Source organism: Microcaecilia unicolor, chromosome 9 (assembly GCF_901765095.1).
Source record: "Microcaecilia unicolor chromosome 9, aMicUni1.1, whole genome shotgun sequence".
NCBI lineage: Eukaryota > Metazoa > Chordata > Amphibia > Gymnophiona > Siphonopidae > Microcaecilia > Microcaecilia unicolor.
Genome location: NC_044039.1, coordinates 29,595,319 through 29,619,844, shown reverse-complemented (window position 1 = coordinate 29,619,844; position 24,526 = coordinate 29,595,319). Strand labels below are relative to the sequence as shown.

Sequence of the window (24,526 nt, the reverse complement as noted above, 5' to 3'; positions counted from 1 at the left end):
CAACGTTCTGAAGTCACTCAGTCACTCACTGAAGGGTTCATGGATTCATGGTGGTGAAGCCACAACACTGACCACGTCTCTCTGCCCCACCCTCGCATGACGGCCCAATCAGAAAAAACACCCTCAACATTCTGAAACACAAAGGACCATCACAACACCATTCCCAGGCAACACTAGGCAACGTAAGACGGACCAATCAGAGGAAACTACTTGACAATAAGGGAGGAGCATTCCCCAGCAGAATGGCTCATTATCTGTGCAGCACGGAGAGCACAGAACCACCGCTGGAACGAGAGAAGAATATTCCTGCTGTGGGTATGTGCAAAAATAGACCGGGGGGGGGGGGGGGGGGAGAAATTTTTAAATGCCTAATGCCAGTACTGAAGAGTGCCAGAGGGCCTATAGCACAGACTATATTTGGGATCGCTTGACATGGAGTCAGAGGAGCCGGAAAACAACGTGCCCATCACCATCTTGGACGTGGGCGAACAGGACAAGCTGCGGCCCAGCTGGAAGGATTACCCGCTACCCAGCCAGCAGCAAACAGCGACCAAGGAAGGGGGAGGAGTACTCCTTCCCTGCCTAGGAATCGCTGGAGACTGGCTGCCAAACTAACAAAACAACCGCACACCGACGCACCACCTCCATCATTCAAAAGGCATCCACTCTTTCTTCAACAGAAATGCAAACTAATAATACAAAACAAACAAAGAATACATGGTTTCTCAGGCGGCTGCAGGTAACTCCCCACCCCTTCCTCTTCCCCTTTTGCCGAAGCGGCCAAGGACGTGCCCAACCATCCCCAGCCTCAGGCAAGCTGTCTCCCACCTCGGGGATTCCCCGAGCACCTGGAAAAAGACAGCACTGATTCCTGCAGCACATAAATGTTCCAGCATTCCCCTGCAGCTGGCCTGAAATGGACCAAACATACCGGATCACCCCCCAACGGCCCAAGACCGTGCTCTTCTCCCTTCCGCCAATTTAAAACAACCATCCCCGTCCTCAGGCAAGCCGTCTCCCACCTCCAGGATGCCCAGAACCCCAGCCCAATGGAAAAAGATGGCGCTGCTTCCAACAGCACATTTCTCTTCCAGCATTCCCCTACAGCAGCCCTGAAACGGCCAAAAAATACCGACAGACAAAGAACGTGCTCCTCTACCTTCCGCCCATCTAAAACAACACTGCTGCCTCAGCACAACACAAAAAAAAAACATGGAAAAAAAAAAACAACACTCAACAAAGGCTGACCCCCCTACAACCACATTTACATTTCACCAACAGAAAGACCCCCCTCCACAAACCTCCTTGACAGACAAAACCACACACACACAATACAACAGAAACACACCCTCAAAGCCACACACCAATCCAAAACACTTTGCCAGCACAGCACAGCACATCCCCCAACCCCCAAGCAAAAAACAAAACAAAACAAAACAAAAAAAGACACATATCAACAACCTGCACACACACCGCACCCTCACACACTCACACACACACAAAATAACTCTGTGACACATACACACACACACACACACACACACACACACAAAAACCACATGCTAGCGCCCGTTTCATTGGTTTCAGAAACGGGCCTTTTTTACTAGTCAGACTATAAAGCATGGGCCCGGCGCACCACCATCTGGCTCAAAAAAAACTCCACAATAGCTTAGTGCTTTGGGGGTCATATGATAAGCAAGTTCATATATCATTAAATCACCAAATGTCACATAGCTATTGTGGAGTTTTTTTGGGCCAGATGGTGGTGCGCCGGGCCCACGCCTTATAGTCTGATATTCTTGGGCTGGCTGGGTGGCATTACTGAGGCTTTTTTTCTCCACTACGAAGCACAGTGAAGTGGTGATACAGGGGTGATAGCTTGTTCTTTTATTTACATATTTGCACAGTGGGTGTGAGACCGTGGTTTGAGTTTCGAATTATCTTTTCAGCTTGAGTGAACTAATAGTCATAGTATGATAATACACAGTAAAACATTTTAATAGACAGCATAGGGTGTAAGAAAGATGGAACCCATATTGTATGGTGAGCCCTCCAAAACCCACCAAAAACCTACTGTATCTAACTGCACACAACTACAATAGCCCTTATGCCTTGTATGTAAGTGCAGTAGGTTTTTGGTGGGTTTTAGAGGGCTCACACTTTCCACCACTAGTTAGAGTAGGATATGGGCCTGGGTCCCCTTCTCTACAGTGCATTGACCACCAGGCTATTCCAGGGACCTGCTTGCTGCTCTAATAAGACTGGCCATAACATCTGAAGCTGTCATAGAAACTGGTATGTATTGTTTTTTTCACAGTTTTAGGGGGTGGGGGGTAGGAGGGGGTCAGCGACCACTGGGGGAGTAATGGGGGTTAAACCTTAATTCCTCCACTGGTAATGATTGACTCAGGTCTAGCCAAAAATGTCTTAATTTTGGCCCTAGACGTTTTCATTTTATTCCATTATTGCAGAAAAATGTCTATCTTTTGGTGATGCCCATGTCCCACCTAAAACACCCCCCCCCAACATGCCCCCTTGAAATTTTGATGAACTGTGGAGCTAAACGTCTAAAATCGAGGTGTCAAAAATTGCAACTTGGACGTTTTAAAGAGAAAAAACATCCTTCTGCTACCTTATGACGTTTTTTGGTTGCTTTTATTGTTTTGAAAATGAGCCCCATATTGACTATGTTATAAATAAACAGAAATGTATGTTCCTTTTCTTTATCCCCAGTCTAGTTGAAGCTATGGATATGCTGGTTTATTTTTTTCATGCCTTTAGTACTCATTGAGGGTGCCAGTCCGAAGATCTTGTCCTGCCATTAATTACAGAGTAGCCAACCATGTGCAGCATCACACATTATTATATACTGGGAAAAAGAAAGGCAGCATTTAAAGTTACGATTAAATCATCAGAAAATGTGAATCCATGCTTAGGATCCATAGTACTGCATTAAACATGTGTTTGATTAGGGAAATGTCTTTACTTGACCATAAAATGCAAAAAGTAGTTTAATCATATTTCTATTTTGACACTTTTTGGATAATGTCAAAAATAAAGACAGGGTAACAACTGTCCCTGCTAAGATCGATACATGATATATAACCTTATCATTTTAAATAGTATCTGAGGGATATTTAGCCCATGGCATTCACCCCCCCCCCCCTCCAATATTCAAAACCATTTAACCGGCCAGGAACAGCACCTGGCTGATTAAATGGTACATAGCTGGCTATCTAGCAATACACAGCAGTAGACAGCCTGCTATCCCTACTGAATATCGCCAGTTAGTGGCTAGCAGCGCAATATAACCAGCGATCTGCCAATCTTTAGAGTGGGCTTGGCAACTACCTTTGGCTGCATGTATAGGTGGTATATTTGTGGCCAGTTTGAACTTAAGCAGCTAGCGCAGAATATCGGCTTGGCCGGTTAAGTTCAAAGTGGATCAACCCCCCCCCCCCCCCCCCCAGATATACAATGCCAGTCATTGGAAATGACTCGGCATTGAATATCCGATATTAAGCGCTGACCAAGGGAGATAGCCAGGCTAACTCCCGTGGTCTGCATATCGGCCCTTCATGTTTTATAAATGGTGACGACCATGGGCTGAATTTTGATTGGAAATTCAATGTTGGCTCCTTCCAAGTACTGGCATTGAATATTCGGCCACTTGATGGCTCCGAGGTGTCGGTAATATTCAGTGCTGGTACCTAGATAGTTATTTGGGCAAGTTAGGGTTGCTATTTATGTGGTCCTACTGCCTGGATTTAAGTTAAGTGTAGTTAAGTGAAGTTAAGTGTAGTTAAGTGTAGATAAGTTAAGTGTATTTAAGTGCAGTTAAGCTAAGTGAAGTGAAGTACACTTAAGTTAAGTGCTCTCAAGGTAAGATCTCTTAGGTTAAGTGCTCTTAAGTTAAGCGCTCTTAGTTTAAGTGCTCTTAAGAAGCGCTCTTAGTTTAAGTGCTCTTAAGATAAGTGCACTTAAGTTAAGCGCTCTTAGGTTTAAGTGCTCTTAAGTTAGTCCACAAATTTGGAATCAAGAAGTCTCAAGTCATATAGGCAGCTGACTTTTCAAGAAATAGAGGTCTTTTACCAAGTGGATTTAAGTTAAGTATAGTTACGTGTAGATAAGTTAAGTGTATTTAAGTGCAGTTAAGCTACGTGAAGTGAAGTACACTTAAGTTAAGTGCTCTCAAGGTAAGATCTCTTAGGTTAAGTGCTCTTAAGTTAAGCACTCTTAGTTTAAGTGCTCTTAAGATAAGCGCACTTAAGTTAAGCGCTCTTAGGTTTAAGTGCTCTTAAGTTAGTCCACAAATTTGGAATCAAGAAGTCTCAAGTCATATAGGCAGCTGACTTTTCAAGAAATAGAGGTCTTTTACCCAGTGGCCCAATGTGACCGCTGGTGGTAGTTCTGTAGTTAAGTGTAGTTAAGATAAGTGTAGTTAAGTTAAGTAAAGTGTAGTGTAGTTGTGTAGTTAACATAAGTGAAGTTAAGTGCTCTTAAGATAAGCGTGCTTAAGTTAAGTGCTCTTAGGTTTAAGTGCGCTTAAGTTAAGCACTCTTAAGTTAAATACACTTAATTTAAGTGCTCTTAAGTTAGTTCACAAATTTGGGATCAAGAAGTCTCAAGTCATATAGGATGCTGACTTTTCAAGAAATAGAGAAGGTCTTTTACCAAGCTGCCCAATGTGACCGCTGGTGGTAGTTCTGTAGTTAAGTGTAGTTAAGATAAGTGTAGTTAAGTGTAGTTAAGAGTAGTTAAGTTAAGTAAAGTTAAGTGTAGTGTTAAGTATAGATAAGATAAGTGAAGTTAAGTGTAGTTAAGTGTAGTTAAGATAAGTGAAGTTAAGTGAAGACAAGTTAAGTGAAGTTAAGTGTAGTTAAGTTAAGAGTAGTTAAATTAAGTGTAGTTAAGTGTAGTCCTGTGCCAAAGTGTCCCAGTGCCGAAATGTGCCTGTGACAAAGTGTGCATGTGCCGAAGAGTGCCTGTGCTAAAATGTACCTATGCCAAAATGTTCCTGTGCTGACGTGTCCCAGTGCCGAAATGTGCCTGTGCCAAAGTGTCCCTATGCCGAAATGTGCCTATGCCGAAATGTGCCAGTGCTGCTGTCGCAGTGCCAAAATGTCCTAGTGCCGAAAGGTGCCTGTGCCGTAGTGTCCCAGTGCCGAAATGTGCCTGTGCTGACATGTGCCTGTGCTGAAGTGGAGGAGTGGCCTAGTGGTTAGGGTGGTGGACTTTGGTCCTGGGGAACTGAGTTTGATTCCCACTTCAGGCACAGGCAGCTCCTTGTGACTCTGGGCAAGTCACTTAATCCTCCATTGCCCCATGTAAGCCTCATTGAGCCTGCCATGAGTGGGAAAGCGCGGGGTACAAATGTAACAAGAAAAAATAAAAAATAAAGTGTGCCTGTGCTGAAATGTGCCTGTGTCAAAGTATCCCAATGCCGAAAAATGCCGGTGCCAAAATGTGCATGTGCCGAAGTGTCCCAGTGCCCCAGTGCCGAAATGTGCTTGTGCTGAAGTGTTCCAGTGCCAAAATGTGCCTGTGCTGAAGTGTCCGAGTGCCAAAATGTGCTGGTGCCGAAGTGTCCCAGGAACGAAATATGACTGTGCCGAAATGTGCCTGTGTCGAAGCTTCCCGGTGCTTAAATGTGCCTGTGCAGCAGTGTCCCAGTGCCAAAATGTGCCTGTTCCGAAGTGTCCCAGTTGGCACTGGCACTGGATATCAGTGGTACCCAGATAGCCAGGGAACCACCCCAACTCTACCCCAGATGGCCCTAGCATTAACTGGATAGGGCAGCGACAGACAGAGCAGGTATTTAGTGGCCCTGTCCACTTAACTGTTGCTGAATTTGTGCTCTAGGACCAGTCAGCGGTATTTAACTAGGATAAATTCCCACTGAATAGTAACCCCTTTAAGGTCTTTCCAAGATTGTTGTGGATATTCTTTGTGTGTTTGGGCCTCAGTTCCCTTTAGAGCAGGGTTGAGAAGGGCTGGAATGGGTTAGATTCCCAAGGGGATGGGCAGGGACAAGTCAGATTCCTCACAAGGATGGGTGGGGATGGGTTAGATTTCTGTCCCCATTCAACTCTCCAGTTCTCAACCCAGTCCTCAGGACACACCTAGCCAATCAACTTTTTAGGATACCCACAATGAATATGCATGAGAACATTTTGCATACAATGGAGGTAATGTATGTAAATTTATCTCATCCATATTTATTGTGGGTATCTGAAAACCTGACTGGATAGGTGTGTCCGAGGACTGGGTGGAGAACCACTGCTTTAGAGGCTTTTGTTAATGTTTGTATTTATTGAGGTATACTATACCACCCTTACTAAACTAGTAGATCAGAGTGGTTTACAACCTAAAATAGGAAAGGAAGAAAGGAATGCCAATATCATAAAATAAGGAACAGAGAAACCATGCATACACAAGAAAAAAGTATAGAGCATAGCAGCCAGGCACCCCGCTCCCCAAAGCCTGGTGGGAAAATGGGGCTTTAGGAGCATCTTAAATTTCACAAAAAGAAAATTTCTTCTGGATCACAGGGGGAAGGTCATTCTAAAGCTGAGGAGGGGAAAAAGGCTGAATGACATATAGATTCAAGCTGGGCACAAGATGATTAGAATCCACTGATCTATGGACCCTGTTAGGCATATAGAGAGATGAGCCTGGATAAGTAATCAGTTGCACTTTTTTTGAATCAGCTTAGGGGCCAAGCATAAAACCTTAAATAAAATACAGACTTGAACAGGTAACCTTTTGTCCTTAGCCCTTCGCTAAAGAAAAATTAACATCTAGTATGTGCATACTGTCATCTGTAATGTTCTCACAATACACCTCATAAAGTAATATATTACACTCCAGAGTATGAGGAAATGAATACAGAAAACAATTCTTACTGCTGATGGAGTCAGCAAGATTCTTCAGCTGCTGGGCACTGTCCAGGACCTCGATGCTCTGAGTGTATGGATTGTAACGAACTGAGAAGGGTCGAGGAATTGTGGAAGCAAATTTCCTAAAGCAAAAATTAAATACAGGATGCATTACCTTTCAAACATAGACCTTGCTGTGGTAGCCCATGGAGAAGGCTATCCTAGATCAGGACTATCCAGTCCTATTATGGTAAGCCCACAGCCAGTTGGGTTTTCAAGATATCCACAGTAAAGGCAAGTCTATGAAGTGCTTAAGCATCAAGAAAGTTTCTATCAGGGTCTACTCAATAAAGGAAAATAGGAGCCTAATTTTCTTTATAGAATACTAGTACAGTAGCATGAATACGTGCATAGAGTTTAGGCAAGACCATTTACACCAACCATAGAGCGGTTGTAAATACTTACACGTATATTGTTGAAAAATGCACATAATCTTAGTATTCTATAATATACACACATAATTGTGCATCCCACCCATGCGTCCCCAGACACTTCCCATCCATATGTCCACCTTCAAAGTATATACATCATTGCATTTAGGCACCATCTCATACAATAGTACATAGCTGGAATTTTGGCATTTATGTTTATATGTCGGTATTCTAGTCATTCGCAAGCATTCTTGGTGCCATCTATATAGAATTATTTCCAATGGGGCTGATTTTACAATAGGACTTCTATAACAAAGTTGGGAAAAGATGCCTAATTTAAGCCTGTTTTAGAAAGGTAATGTGGAGGGGCATAATCGAACGGGGCCAGCCATCTATAAGGGTGGCCATCTTCAAGGCCAGCCCCATAAAGCGGCGTTCCGACTGTTTTATCGAAACAAGATGGCCGGCTATCTTTTGTTTCGATAATACGATCAGAGCCGTCCAAATCTCAACATTTGGGCCGGCTTTAGAGATGGCCGGCATTGGTTTTCAGCGATAATGGAAACTAATAGCGGCGATCTCAGACCTGGTCAAATCCAAGGCATTTGGTCGGGGGAGGAGCCAGCATTTGTAGTGCACTTGTCCCCCTCACATGCCAGGACACCAACCAGGCACCCTAGGGGGCACTGCAGTGGACTTCAAAAATAGCTCCCAGCTGCATAGCTCCCTTACCTTGGGTGCTGAGCCCCCCAAATCCCCCTCAAAACCCACTACCCACTCAACTGTACACCACTACCATAGCCCTTAGGGATGAAGGGGGGCACCTACATGTGGGTACAGTGGGTTTGGGGGGGGGTGGAGGGTACCCATTTACCACCACAAGTGTAACAGGTCGGGGGGGGGGGGATGGGCCTGGGCCCACCTGCCTGAAGTGCACTGCACCCACTAAAAACTGCTCCAGGGACCTGCATACTGCTGTGATGGAGCTGGGTATGATATTTGAGGCTGGCATAGAGGCTGGCAAAAAAATGTTTTTAATTTTTTTTTGGATGGGAGGGGGTTGGTGACCACTGGGGGAGTAAGGGGAGCTCATCCCCCAATCCCTCCGGTGGCCATCTGGTCAGTTGGGGCACCTTTGTGAAGCTTGGTCGTGAACAAAAAGGGACCAAGTAAAGTCGGTCAAATGCTCGTCAGGGCCAGCTTTCTATTTTCCATTTCTTAACCACGCCCCGGTCCCACCTTCTGTACCCTGCCGACACACCCCCTTGAAGTTTGGTCGGCTCCGCGACGGACTTCCGATTTCACCGGACTTGAGAGATGGCCGGCCATCTCCCGATTTATGACGGAAGATGGCCGCCCTTCTCTTTCGAAAATAAGCTGGATAGGTGCCTATATGCCTTTAGAGAATAGGCACAGAGAACCAGCCCAAAGGCTTTCACACAAATGTATACCTGCTCTGAAGGTGGAAAGTTGCACATGTACTGTATCCTATGGATTCTATATATGGTGCTGAATTTTCAATGCAGATCTAAGTTACGTGCGCAAATTGGTTAACGAGCCACTATCAATTAATTGAACTTAACAATAAATTATTGAAATTAATTGGCATTAATTTGGATTTGTGCACACATCTTCCTGTACGCTGTTTTATAACATGGAGTGCCTAAATCTCATAGTGCGCAACTCAAAAGAATAGTTCTTAGCGCTGATTTTTTTCTGGCACAGATTTTTGAGTGCCATTTATAAAATTCCTCCCTATCCCCAGGATTCTATATACGACACCTTAATTTCTGTATGGAAACCAAAACGTATTCTGTAACAATGCACATAACTTAATTGGTTAACTAGCTAATCAGTGTTTTTAAGTGGATGTTAACAACCAATTATCAGCACTAATTGACATTAAATAAGATTTGCACGCACATCTCATTCAGCGTATTCTGTAATGTGGTGTGCCTAAATCCTAAATTGCATATTTAAAAAGGGGCCATGGACGTGGCACAGACATTTCTAAAATCTATGTTCGTTGTTATAGAATATACCCGCTCCATGCCCAATTTAGGAATCAGGATTTATGCCAAGTAAAATATGGCATAAATGGCCGCAACTACATTTGGTGGCGTGGAGAGGCGCTCGGTGTTTGTCTATATCTCACGCGGAAATTTAAGCCTACTCTATAAAATTTAGGCTTACTTTACAGAATAAGCCTTGGCGTATTTCTTTTCCATGCAGAATTTTCAGGCACCATATATAGAATCTAGCTCTATGTGTGCACTCATATATTTTAAAAATATGCAAGAATAGTGTAAATTCACTTCACCTCCACCAAACTACATTGCTAAGAGCAAAAACATGCAGATCATGTACAAATAGGCCGTTTAGGCTCTCAGTTGGCTTCCAAGCAATCTCATGCTCAGGGAAATGTTTTTGGAAAAACGGAATGCTCTAATCAAAAACTACAACTATATAATAATTTGCTCCTGCAACATTCCAATGTGTCTACCTGCGTTCGTAACCATCTCCTGATGTCAGCCAACCTCCAGCGTTCCATTCCCCCTCACTGCCCCGCCCTCACGTCAAAATGTAATGACGTCAGAGGGCGGAACAGTGAGAGGGAAGGGAACGCTGGAGGCTGGCTGATGTGAGGAGATGTTACGAACGGAACGTTACGGAAGCCAGCCAGAGGGCGGGACTTTGAGGGAACGAACTTGAAGGGAAGGCTGGAGACGGGCAGGGCTTTCAATGACACGGCCGCTTCGATGGAGGTAATCAGGGGAGCAAGGACAATCGCTGGGCGGCTGGAGGGGGACAAGGGACAGAGGAGAATCGCTGGGTGGCTGGAAAGGGGGGCAGGGGACAGAGGAGAATCTCTGGGTGGCTGGAGGGGGAGCAGGGGAGAGAGGAGAATCGCTGGGTGACTGGGGGGGCAGGGGAGACAGGAGAATCGCTGGGTGGCTGGAGGGGGGGCAGGGGAGAGAGGAGAATCTCTGGATGGCTGGAGGGGGAGCAGGGGAGAGAGGAGAATCGCTGGGTGACTGGGGGGGGCAGGGGAGACAGGAGAAGCGCTGGGTGGCTGGAGGGGGGGCAGGGGACAGAGGAGAATCTCTGGATGGCTGGAGGGGGAGCAGGGGAGAGAGGAGAATCGCTGGGTGACTGGGGGGGGCAGGGGAGACAGGAGAAGCGCTGGGTGGCTGGAGGGGGGGGGGGCAGGGGAGAGAGGAGAATCGCTGGGTGGCTACAGGGGTGGCAGGGGAGAGAGGAGAATCACACACACTCTCTCTCTCTCACAGACACACTTGCACCCAGTCTCACTCTCTCTTTGTCACACACTCTCTCAAACATACACACTCCGAGGAAAACCTTGCTAGCGCCCATTTCATTTGTGTCAGAAACGGGCCTTTTTTACTAGTTGCTATATAAACATAGCAAATTATATTGGCCACTGTAGTCATATGCTTTTCTCCATGTATAAAGAGGATTTGAATGCAGCTAAAAGAAAGGGCTTTGGATAACAGCCTGCATATTTTAATAGACAGACAAAGTGGAACAGAGTCAGGGAAAGGAACGCATTCAAAACAGTTTGGTTTTTAAAATGTGCTTCCAGTTGAATGATTGCTCTCCCCGTGCTTACCGCACTTTTTCCTTTGCATCTTCAAAACTTTCTGCTACATAGTAGACAGGCTGGAACTCGGTGATTGGATACTTCTGAACGGCAGTCTTTTCCGGTTCAAAAGGGCGAATTTCAGGTTTATCCGTCAGACAATACTGGGAAACAAAGAACATTTACTATTTTAAATTCAAACTGCTATTGTGCAGCCCTACTGAGTACATGCACTAGTAAAATCTCATAGCTTTTCTCTAAGATGTTTAAGGAGATATTCATTTACTGGTCAAGCCAGTAACAAAAATAATTCTTAGAAGACACATCTAATTTTAGTTTTAAACACTTTTTATTGAACAATCAATAAAACTTTACAACCATGAGTTTGTGTGATTTGTTCATTTTTTCCCGTACATATTGTCCCTCCTCCCTCTTTACAAAAACAGTGTCATATCTCCATGTATGCTAACAAATCCAATGTAGCCCCCAACGCCAGAGCAATAACACAACAGACATATTACTGGGGAAGGTCCGGGTCCTTGGACTTACCCCCAACTAAGTAAAGTAGGCTCATGTTAACCGATCTCTGTAAGTATATATTGATAACCCTCAATCAATCATACAGGAATTCCTTCGTCAGATACTTCATGTCTCTCAGGTGTCATTGTCCATTCAAATTTTTAATTTGTCGATTCCCCCCTCCCCCCTCTCCTATGTTACCCTCCCTCACCTCCCTCACCCCCTCTCCTCTCCCCTCCCTCCCCCAAGAGGTCAAGTCTCCTGTATATTAGGATTGACTGTCACCGGCATGTAGTGGGTAGCACTCTCCATTTCATTAAAGGCTCCCTAGTTGGTTAAGAACAGCACTGCGTGCTCGTGGGGCCAGAACTTGCATATAACATTTCCATATTAAATAAAACTCTTTTTGTCTCTTAAATTTCCAGTGTACTTCTCTTAGTTCCATTAATAATAACGCATGTAGTCTATTAAGCCACTGCCAATATGTAGGAGCCTCATGTTGGATCCAATTGGCTAGAATGCATTTTTTACCTATTAGAAACGCTCTATACAACAGTAGATTATGATGGACACCACCAGTACCCCCCAGTGTCTCCACAGAAGACACATCTAATTTTAAAAGATTTAGTGGGAATATACCTTAAAGAATAATGCTAAATATATAGACCTGATCTACAAAGCATTTTTCCCATAGACACAAAACAGAAGAAAAACACAGTCCCCATAATTTCGTCACTTGGCTCTCAAGCTGCCTAATGGTGTGTAGTTCATTCTAGCTGGTTAATTTTCTCCTGTGTCCAAAGCACGCCTTTGTGAATGCCTACTTTAAGTGTGAATAAATATAATCACTAGGGAAACCTTTTCAAATAACAGGTCTAACCACCTAGGACTAGATTCAGTAAATAGTGCTCAAAAAACAGTCCCCCCCAAAACAAATCTACACAGAGCACTATTCTATAAACAGCGCTCCAAGTAGGGCTTGAGGATTTATACCAACTGAATCCTGGTGCGTAATTTAGGTGTAGATCCATGATCTTCAGTAATACTGTGCACATCTTACATGAATGCCCCGACCCACCCACGCTCTTCCCATGGCCATGCACCCTTTTGAGTTCACGCCGTAAGATTTGCACACGGATCTTTATATCACTTAGCAAGATGTGTGCACAAATCCAAATTGTTGCCAATTAACAACCAATAATTGATTGTTAGCCCTCAATAATTGGCACTAATTGGCTCATTAGCCAATTCAGTTGTGCATGCATCTCAGAAGAGCATGCAATTTTGTGCGTGGAAATTTGTGTGCCATTTATAGAATCCAGGGGCAATGCCTGAAGCTAGATGATCAACTCTTTTAGAAAATAGATTTCAACTCACTTTGAGATGGGTAAGAGAAAAAAAAACCAAACAAGAAAATGTTCATGATTACTAAAATATTTAGAAATTGTTGCTAATTCAAATTTAGAAAGAAAAATTTCAGTTAAGAACATAAGAACAGTCATACTGGGTCAGACCAATGGTCCATCCAGCTCATTATCCTGTTTCTAGCAGTGGCTAATCCAAGTTACATGTACCTGGCAGAAACCCAATTAGTAGCAACATTCCAAGTAGAATCTCAAATAGTAGCAATATTCCATGTAGAATCTCAAATAGTAGCAACATTCCATGTTAGAACCTCAAAGAATAGCAACATTACTACTACTACTACTACTACTACTATTTAGCATTTCTATAGCGCTACAAGGCATACGCAGCGCTGCACAAACATAGAAGAAAGACAGTCCCTGCTCAAAGAGCTTACAATCTAATAGACAAAAATAAATAAAGTAAGCAAATCAAATCAATTAATGTGAACGGGAAGGAAGAGAGAAGGGTAGGTGGAGGCGAGTGGTTACGAGTCAAAAGCAATGTTAAAGAGGTGGGCTTTCAGTCTAGATTTAAAGGTGGCCAAGGACGGGGCAAGACGTAGGGGCTCAGGAAGTTTATTCCAGGCGTAGGGTGCAGCGAGTAGCAATATTCAATGTAGAATCTCAAATAGTAGCAACATTCCATTCTACCAATCCCAGGGAAAGCAGTGGATTCCCCATGTACTTAAAGGTATCTGGATTTTCAAAAGTCCCAATGTGAAGGAGGAAATTCTGCCAGGTCCTAAAAAAGTATTAAATATTTATAAATTCTCTCTCCCTCATATATTTATTTATTTGAAAACAAACCTGCAGTTCTCCAAATGAAGACAACAGTCCTGCACCATATGCCTTGATGTGACCACCCTGTTTGCAGAGTCCAAACTCCACGGTAAACCAATACACCTAGTGTTAATAATCAAAAAGTATATATGAAACCAACAGATTTAAAATTCATTATTTATTTACAGCACTGCTATCTACTGTCAGGACTAGATGAGTTGCAAGTGGGCACAATAAAGCAAACTTACCCCCCCCCCCCCCTTTTTTTTTACAAAGCCAGGCTAGCTGCCGGTGCGGTAATGCTGACGCAGCCCAATCAAACTGAATGGGCTTTGTCGGCTTTACCGTGTGACAGCCACTAGTGCAGCTTTATAAAAGGGGGAGTAGGTTTATGTGGTCAAAGATAATAGCAAGTATAAATCAATGAACCCTTTTTGGTATTTTATAAAACTGTATAATACATCAATGATTCTTATTTTGTATTAGAGTTAGGCAAAAATATTATGATATAAAACTGCCCCTCCCCCAGATAAGATTCCCAGTGAGTTTCAGTTGGTGCAGGATCTATCTACAGCTTTGTGGGTAGGTGGTATGTTGCTTTTCGCTGAGATGCATAGGGCTTTTGAATTCTATTTTTTAACCAAGATGTGACTAGGTGGTTGTTGTTTATTTTGCCTCAGTTGCTAAATAAATACTTGGCCTGATATTCAAAGGAAGTTAGAGGCCCTTTTACAAAGGCACATAATGGCCCACATGTGTGCAGCGCGTGTGAAATCGGCTAGCGTGGGTGCCTGGTGGTAATTCCGAGTTTGGCGCACTCCAAAAACCCGCGGTAGAAAATAAGTTTCTATCGCAGGTGCATTCCCGGCGGTAATTGGCGGTTGGTGTGCACTGGACGGTTACCACACGGGTAATGCGTGAGCCCTTACCACTAAGTCAATGGGTGGCATTAAGGGCTCTGGCCATAAACAGACGTATCCTGGTTTTAATTTTGCCACATGTCCATTTCCCGGCCCCAACCCCCCCCCCCTCTGCTTTTCCAGACACAGTGGAGAAATGGTCCAGCGCGCGTCCAATACACATGCCCACACCAGTGGCCCCTGTAGATTTGGACCTGGACCCCCCTGCCGATGACCCTCTCGATCCCCCCTCCCGCCGCCAACCTGCCGCCGCCTACCTTTGCTGGCGGGGGACCGCAACCCCCGCCAGCCGAGGTCCTCTTCTTCCGGTGCAAGGCTTTGTTCTGTTTCTGATGTCCTGCACATTGTACGAAGCCTTGCGCCGGAAGAAGAGGACCTCAGCTGGCGGGGGTTGCGGTCCCCCCCCAGCAAAGGTAGGCGACGGCGGGTTGGCAGTGGGAGGGGGGTAGAGAGGGTCGTTGGCAGGGGGGGGTCAAAGTTGTTGTTGGTGGTGGTGGCGGGGTGGGGGTGGGGTCGGCAATGGTGGGGGGGTGTGCTAAAATGTGTCCCCTCCTGCCAAAGTCTGGCTACGCCCCTGGCCCACACTACCACAGGCCACTTTTGGCATGCCTTTGGAAAAGGGTCCCTTAGCCAGATAGCACTGCCTGCTATCCAGATCAGTGCTACTGAATATCTTTACAAACTGCCTTATCACTCTCTGGATAGTGCTGAGACAGTCCACTGGCATAGCAGGGGCGATCTCTGGAGTTATCCAGTTGGAAGCAATATTCAGTCCACTAACAGGATAACTTTCAGGATAAAGTTAAGAAAGACCGTCCTAACTTTATCTGTTTTACTGTCTGGATAATGAACCAAAATATCACTGCTGTCTGGAGAGTGCCAGCATGCATCACCCTATCTGGGTATTCTGCCCTGCTCACAATATCCAGAATTTTGTCAGCTCTGGCAGCTAGCAATAAAAAAATAAAAAGCACCAACCACCAAGGTCGAATATTGACCTGATTGTTATCACTGTTTTCTGGATCCTAAAGATGTGTGAATCAAGTTCACAGACAGTTTGGCATGTGGTATGCCACAATGTTTCAACAATGAACTAGGTATTAGGTTGGGCAGATAGAACATTTTGTTTTGTGATGTTTCCAGTGTTGATTCCGGGAATGCTCATTTCATTTGGTAATTTTGTCGACGCAGCTACCAATAAAAGGAATAAAAGCCACCTGTCTATGCAGTTACCAATGAAAGGAAACCAAGCACACCTTGGGAAGTACAATATTGCATTAGATTAGCCCCCCTGTTTATTAAGCCGCGCTAGCGGCTGCTGTGTGCTAATGCAGACACAACACATTCACTAGTGCGGCTTAGTAAACAGAGGGGTAAGTTACATAACAAGAGCAGATGTACTTAGAAGCTACAAAAAGCCCATTTGACTATAAGCGAAAACCCTCTAAGGCAGACTGTCCAATAAAGTCATTGAGTGTGTACTCTTTTGAAAAAAGGATCACTCCTCCAGAAATAGTGCGCACATGTGCCCACTTTTCACAATTGCACCATGGTTTACACATGCACAGTGCCTTGAACGGGTGCACAACCAGGGAAAGAGTGCAACCTTTTTGCAAATAGTGCATAATGTTTTGAAAGAGTGCACACTGTTTTCGGCAAATGAAAAAAAAACATGAAGGGCTCCTTTTACTAACCTGCGGTAAGCACTACTTTTCTGGGAGGGGGCATGTCTGGGGTGGAGAGTAGGTGTTTCTGCACTAATCAGCACATCAACATTGTCATGCGCTGATCAGCGCAGGATTAGCATGTGAGACCCTACCACCTTCAAAACAGGTGGCAGTAAGGGTTCCCATGCTAATTTTTGGTCATGGCTGTGTGCTAATTGCAATATTAGCACATGGCCATTAATTTGAAAAATGGAAACTTGGCCATTTTCTGGCTGCAGTAAATACGGCCTTAGCACACGGGAAAATCCACATAAGGGCTTGCTAAGGCCACTTTCTACAGCAGCTTTGTAAAAGGACCCTGAAATGTTGTGATTTTTTTTTGCTCATTTTCATTTGCTAATGACATACAACAATATTTATTTATTTATTTATTTGTTACATTTGTATCCCACATTTCCCACCTATTTGTAGGCTCAATGTAGCTTACATAGTACCTGTCATGTATCCCGGATATGCCATTTACATGTCCCATGTCATTGCAAATGACAGCCTGTTGATCATCTTACTGCTGCTTTGCAATGTAAGTGGGCCTTTTACAAAGGCACACTAGTGTATTTAGCGCGTGCTAAAAATAAGAATGTGGCGCTAAGCACTAGAGACACCCATATATTCCTATGGGCTTCTTTAGCATCTAGAATGTGTTAATCATTAGCGCACGCTAAAAACGGTACTGTGTCTTTGCAAAAGACCTCCTAAGTTAGAGCAATACCATTACAACTTAATATTGAAAAATTAGGTTCATCAACCTTTATTTTAATCTTAATGCATACTTCATTGCTATTATGCACTAATGTGTGCTTAATGCAGATTAAAATGGTGTATTGCAGGGTGTACTCAGGTGTGCGCTAACCTGAATGCTAAAAAAATATTTGTATGTTTTTCAGGGGACAGGTGAAGCTGCAGAGATTGGACATTCCTGAGCTAAACAGTGAGTACATCCACATTAGCGTGTGCTTACTGGTTAGCGCAGGATTACTGCAAGAATCCTTACCCGTTTACAAAATGGGTGGCAGTAAGTGCTCTCGCAGCAATTTTTTAAAATGGCCACATAGTAATGGCAACGTAAGCACATGGTCATCAGTACAAAAAAATAGAAAATCAGCCATTTTACAGCGGCAGTAAAAAATGGCTTTAATGCGAAGGAAGAACCCACTCAAGGGTACGCTAAGGTCACTTTTGTCACAACTTAGTAAAAGCAGGGCCGCCAAGAGACTGGGCCAGGCCCGGGACAAGGCCGCCCCTGGGGCAACCCCCACCCCACCCGAGGTCGCCAGGCCCCCCCACCACCCGCCACCAGGCCCTCTCTCCACCCCCGGGCCCTCTGTACTGACCTTAAGCGCCTCACCTTCAAAAGCACAGCAAGCAGCGACAGACTACTCCTTCCTTCAGTTACGTCAGGCGAGGGCGGGACACAGAAGGAAGGAGTGGTCTGACGCTGCTTGCTGCGCTTTCGAAGGTGAGGCGCTTAAATGCAATGCCAGGGAGTGATGGAGGGTGGGCGGGCCGGACTGCGGCGGCAGCGCTGGGCCCCCCACGGAGGCCCGGGCCCGGGGAATTTTGTCTCCCCTGTGCCCCCCCTCTCGGCGGCCCTGAGTAAAAGGACCCACTGTTTGGTAGAATACAATATAAATAAAACCATAAACTATAATATATAGACTTAAATGTATAAAACTGTTCAATTACCGTAGCAAGCTTCTCCACATATTCATCGGGAGCCCCCAGTGATGCAAGTCCAATTTCCTGCAACCATCAAAATATTTAGCATTAATCTAGCTGTTTCTCACAAAGGTGGTCACTAATTCAGTTTAGTTTTCAACACTGTCGCCTACATCCTGTGTTCTGAAGAATTTTACGGGTTGTATTATTACACATGTTTTTATATGCTCATTATGAATGTTTTTGTGTGAGAAATTATTTGACAATTCTCAGTTCTCTGTATTTTTGTGGTTAATTTGTCACATATTTTAAGTAATTTTATTTAAGAATTCATTAGCAATTTTATTATTTTATATGTGTCATGCAATGTATGAACCACTGATGCAGGCTGAGTGTGCTGAAACACAGCCATGTCGGGAGTCATCATGAATTTTTGTTGCACAATATAATAAATATTTGAACCAAAATGATCTTCTGAGTTGTTCATCATTTCATCCCCTTGGTCATCACTGCTGTTTTTTTTTTTTTTTTCATTTGTAATTGTTAGTGTGTCACAGAGCAGCTAACATTTCCTCTTTGGGAAAGAGAATGTTTCTTTTGTAACCAAATATTTTACGGTTTTCTACCATTTTGCCCCAGAAGGTTCTTTCATTACAAGATAAAAACGTTCTAGAATCAGAGAAAAATGAAGGCAGATAAAAACCATATGGCAATCCAGTCTGTCCATGCCATCTACTTTCCCTTCCTCTCCTCTAGAGATCCTTATACCTGTCTCAAGCTTTCTTAAATTCAGAAACAGTTTTCATCTACGCCACCTTCACTGGGAAGCTATTCTATTAATTCATCACCCTTTCCATAAAGAAGTATTTCCTCAGGTTACTTCTGAGCAGTGGCGTAGCGAGGGCGGCTGCCACCCGGGGCGGTTCGCATGACACCCCCCTCAGCGCATCAACCTCCCCTTGGCGCATCACCCAAGCCCCACTCTCGGCGCATCAACCCCCCCCCCCTCAGCGCATCACCCAAGCCCCCCCATGCATTCTTGCCTGCCGTGTGCACGCCGCTGGGGGGGGGGGGTGTCAATTCCGCTGGTTCCCTGCTCCCTCTGCCCCGGAACAGGAAGTAACCTGGTCCGCCCCAGCGGCGTGCACCTGGGGCGGACCACCCCTACCACCCCGCCCTTGCTACGCCACTGCTTCTGAGTATGCTTCTTTCACCTTCATTCTATGCCCCCCTCATTGCAGAGGTTCATTTCAATTGAAAGATTCCCCTCCTGTGCATTTATGCTATGGAGGTATTTAAACATCTCTTTCATATTTCTCCTCCCCCACCTTTTTTCCAAAGTATACATATTGAGATCATTAAGTCTGTCCCCATATGCTTTATGACAAAGACCACTGACCATTTTAGTGGCTGTCTTCTGGACCGACTCCTTCCTATTTATATCTTTTTGAAGGTGCAGCCTTCAGAATTGTATACAATATTCTAAACGAGGTCTCATCAGAGTAGAGAGGCGTCATCACTGTTTTCCTACTGGCCATTCCTCTCCCTGTGCACCAAAGCATCCTTCTAGCTTTCCCTGTTGCCTTTCCTACTTGTTTGGCCACCTTAAGGTCACACACAAGACCTACTGCTCTTTCAGGCCCAAACGTTCTTCGTCCCCTAAGCTATACTGCTCCCTTGGGCTTTTTTTTTTTTTTTTTTTTTACATTTGTACCCCGCACTTTCCCACTCATGGCAGGCTCAATGCGGCTTACATGGGGCAATGGAGGGTTAAGTGACTTGCCCAGAGTCACAAGGAGCTGCCTGTGCCGGGAATCAAATTCAGTTCCTCAGGACCAAAGTCCACCACCCTAACCACTAGGCCACTCCTCCACTGTTGCTACTATTTGAGATTCTACATGGAATGTTGCTATTCCACTAGTGTAGAAGTCGGCCCTTGCAGGTCACCAATGTGGCCGCGCAGGCTTCTGCTTCTGTGAGTCTGACGTCCTGCACGTACGTGCAGGACGTCAGACTCACAGAATCAGAAGCCTGCGCAGCCTTCTACATGGAATGTTGCTAGTGGAATAGCAACATTCCATGTAGAATCTCCAATAGTAGCAACATTCCATGTAGAATCTCCAATAGTATCTATTTTATTTTTGTTACATTTGTACCCTGCGCTTTCCCACTCATGGCAGGCTCAATGCAGCTTACATGGGGCAATGGAGGGTTAAGTGACTTGCCCAGAGTCACAAGGAGCTGCCTGTGCCTGAAGTGGAAATCGAACTCAGTTCCTCAGTTCCCCAGGACCAAAGTCCACCACCCTAACCATTAGGCCACTCCTCCACTTTTGCAGCCCAAACGCATTTTTTAGAATTAAATCTTACCTACCAAATCCTCAACCATTCTTCAAGCTTTGCTAGGTCCTTCCTCATTTTATCCACACCATCAGGGGTGTCTACCCTCAAAAGCTGTCAAATGTTACTACTTTTGATAGATTGGGTCTTAATTACATGCAAGCACAGTATGGATTCTGCTTGTTCACAGCCCAGTATTCAAAGGGGTTTATACATTTGGCAGGAGTAGTTAAACGTAGAAACCACCATCTGTGAATTGTCAGAATGTAAACTATTTAGTTACATGCAGGGGCGTAGGCAGACCTGCCATTTTGGGTGGGCCCAGAGTTAACCTGGGTGGGCCCTTCTCACCCCCAACGCTACCCCTGTACATACATACAATATAGTGTTTTTTTTAATGACCCGTCTGCCCGTTTCTCTCTGAACCCCCTCCCCCGATCTACCACATTCCCACCAAAAAAACAAGAAGTGACATCATTGAGGGCGGGACATGATAGAGAGAAGCCTGCAGGGCCGGTGCAGGATGCCGCCGGCAGTAGCTCTGAGGTAGACTGGGTGGGGGGTAGAGAGACGGGCAGATACCAGGCCACAAGTGAAGAGGGAGAGAGAGTAGTGAGGTGCTGCCACTGAAGAGTTTTGGGGGCCTTATGGGCTGCTGACTGGGTGGGCCTGAGGCAAGAATGGGTGGGCCTGTGCTCACCCAGGCCCACCCTTGGCTACGCCACTGGTTACATGGATAACAACACTACCAACTCTATTTTTGTTAATGTATCATCTCCCATGATGACAAAAAGAGGGGCCACAAACAAAATGGAAATTTATCTAGATGAAACAGGAAATGACACAAAATAAAAATGTTCTGGCTGCCCACTCCTACTGTCACAGGTACTGAATATTCATTTTGGATATCCTGAAAACCTGACTGGTTGGGTATGTGTTGAGGAATGGATTGAGAACCAGTGCAGTAGAGGAATGCACCAACTGCTACCCTATGAACTTGTTGCCTATGCGCATCTCCGCATTGTAACTATAATAAGATACATAAGTACATATGTATTGCTATACTGGGAAAGACCAAAGGTCCATCAAGCCCAGCATCCTGTTTCCAACAGTGGCCAATCCAGATCACAAATACCTGGCAAGATCCCAAAAAAGTACAAAACATTTTATACTGCTTATCCCAGAAATAGTGGATTTTCCCCAAGTCCATTTAATAACGATCTATGGACTTTTCCTTTAGGAAGCCGTCCAAACCTTTTTAAAACTCCGCTTAGCTAACCGCTTTTACCACATTCTCTGGCAACAAATTCCAGAGTTTAATTACACGTTGAGTGAAGAAAACTTTTCTCCGATTCATTTTAAATATACTACATCATAGCTTCATCACATGCCCCCTAGTCCACTATTTCTGGGTTAAGCAGTATAAAATGTTTTGTACATTTTTGGGATCTTGCTGGGTATTTGTGACCTGGATTGGCCACTGTTGGAAACAGGATGGTGGGCTCGATGGACCTTTGGTCTTTCCCATGGCAATACTTTAGTACTTATTTTTGGAAAGCGTGAACAGATGCTTCACATCTACCCGTTCAACTCCACTCATTATTTTATAGATCTCTGTCATATCTCCCCTCAGCCACCTTTTCTCCAAGCTGAAGAGCCCCAGCCGCTTTAGCCGTTCCTCATAGGGAAGTCGTCCCATCCCCTTTATCATTTTCGTTGCCCTTCTCTACACCTTTTCTAATTCCACTATATCTTTTTTGAGATACGGCGACCAGAATTGAACACAATATTCGAGATGCGGTCGTACCATGGAGCGATACAAAGATCCTACAGTAGAGAAGCATGTACTAAACCCCAGCCATTGGCCGTGAAGATACAGAACAGGTTCAGGATTCTTTTCCGCTTGTTAACAGAAATGAATGCCAGTGCAAAAACCAACAGTATAGGTAAAATCATTGGATCAAAATAATTCTTAAAATATTGAGCATTCATAGCTTGCTTGTTTTTCATACAAGGACTCTGTGTACAGCTCAATAAATTATACCTTCTTTTATCTTTACCCAATTATGTTTGTTTTTATGTCTGATGGTTTTGCATACATAAGCTGAAAGCATATTTCAAAGTGTATAATCATACTTGAAAGAGACACCTACGCTAGTCATGAAAAAAATCTCTCTCATTCTGCTGAATGCTTCACTTACCTTCTCTGCAAATGTCTCTTGTCTATAAGCAGAAACGTATTATTGTCACACGCAAAAAAATCTCCATAGGGTAAATTCACGAAAGCTCACTTAAAGTAAAGCATCAGGTCTATAATGGCAGTTCCATGTGAAACAGTCATTATAAAATACATGCAACAGGCCATATTTACACGCTATCTCCTGATTCTACAAAAGTCACCAAAAATGGCTTTGCACAAATTTAGGCGCACCCCAATTTGTGCAGGCAATTTCATTGAATAGGGAGCAATTATTAGAAACTAGTGGAATCAAGCAAGCAAAAAAAGCAAACACTGGGCCTTCAGAATTGAGAAAAATGTAGCCCTTTAATATGACAAAGACCCGACACGGGCCGTGTTTCGGCATACAACCGCCTGCATCAGGGGTCAATAAAGTCCTATTGGTCAACTTGTGAACTATTGCGCAAGGGGTGAGTAAAACAATTGAGGTAGAACTCCTGTTGTGTTAACCCCTGATGCAGGCGGTTGTACGCCGAAACACGGCCCGTGTCGGGTCTTTGTCATATTAAAGGACTACATTTTTCTCAATCCTGAAGGCCCAGTGTTTGCTTTTTTTGCTTGCTTGGTCGTATTTGTATGCTGTTTTCCCTCTCTTTTATGACTCCATGCCCGTTTCCTCAACAATGAAACGGGCCCTAGGAAGGCTGTCATGTAAGCTTTTTTTTCTTTCTCCCCTGCCCTCCCCTCCATGTCCAGCGATTCTTCCCTCCCCTCCATGTCCAGCGATTCTCCTCTTCCCTGCACTCCGATCCATGACCCGCGATTCTCTCCTCTATTGCCCTCCCATCCCATCCATGTCCGTCACTTCTCCTCTGCCCTCCCCTTCCCTTCCTCCATCCCTCCCTCCCCTCGATGTCCCACGATTCTCTCCTCCCCTCGATTTGTACCTGAACGTTCTCTGGCTGGCTGGCGCTGGCTTCCATTCCGTTCGGAACATCCCTCCTGACATCAGCTCGCCTCCAGCGTTCCCTTCCCTCTCACTGTTCCGCCCTCTGACGTCATTATGTCTTGACGCGAGGGCGGGACAGTGAGGGGGAATGGAATGCTGGAGGCTGGCTGACATCAGAAGATGTTACGAAACCCAGGCAGCCAGACATGGAACATTGGAGGTGCAAATTATTATATAGGATAATTAGATTTAATTGGAACTTACACACATAAATTTAGTCATAGAATCTGTGCTTAAAACTTAACATGCAGCCTGAAAAAGAAGACCCATGGGAGGGTCATGGGTGTTTCAGGGCGTATAGGGGGTATGATTTTGAGTTATGCACATAATTATAGAATAATGGTACTCCACATGTAAATTTAGGCACTGGCGTTTACACCACATTTTCGTTCTAAATTTCTAAATTTACATGTGACCTCTCCGCTTAGGTGCTTTTCCATAAACAGTGCCGAACTTTAGGCGTGGCTCATAGATTACCACTTAAGCATTTTGGGGGGGGGGGCTGATTTTTTAGGTGCCATTTACAGAATTCATCCCTATATCTAACTTAGGAGCCCCTTTACTAAGCTGCGTTAAGTGTCAATGCACGCCCAATGCAGCTAAAAATGGAGTTCTGAGGGACATGATCACATGTCCTGTGGTAACTCTGACATGTGTGCACATTAACCATGCACCAAAAAATATTTCAGATTGTTTTTTTTGAGGGGGCATGTTATGGGTGAAGAGTGGGGATTCCTACACTAACCAGTTAGTGCATCTAAATTACCACACGCTAACTGGTTAGTGCAGGAATCAGGGCCACCGAGAGACACAGCCAGGCCCAGGACAGGGCCACTAACTGCTGCCCCACCACCACCTGGGTCATTGTGCCACGCCCCCCCCCAACTCAGGCCACCCCCCCCCCCCCCCACACCTTCGGGTTGGGTCACCACCCCTGCCTGTCCTCTTTCCTTCCTGTATCTGACTGCTCCTCCCTTGGCCTGTTGTCTCCTGTTCTTCTGTGTCAGGACCTGGATGATTGCATTAACAGATCCGGAAACAGGCAGGCAGGAAGAAGCTTGCTAATGCCAGGCCCCTCCTT

General features: G+C 44.8%; 1 protein-coding gene across 2 annotated transcripts in view; it reads right to left on the bottom strand.

Moving 5' to 3' along the window:
- Nucleotides 1–24,526, bottom strand: part of PAH (phenylalanine hydroxylase) — a 75,271-nt gene that overhangs the window by 3,160 nt on the left and 47,585 nt on the right. For both annotated transcript variants that reach the window (XM_030214396.1, XM_030214397.1), the window contains 4 exons: nt 17,946–18,002; nt 13,643–13,738; nt 10,941–11,074; nt 6,906–7,021 (listed from right to left, as the gene is read on the bottom strand). In XM_030214396.1, coding sequence (XP_030070256.1) covers nt 6,906–7,021; nt 10,941–11,074; nt 13,643–13,738; nt 17,946–18,002 — 403 coding nt within the window. The remainder of the gene's footprint in view (nt 1–6,905; nt 7,022–10,940; nt 11,075–13,642; nt 13,739–17,945; nt 18,003–24,526) is intronic.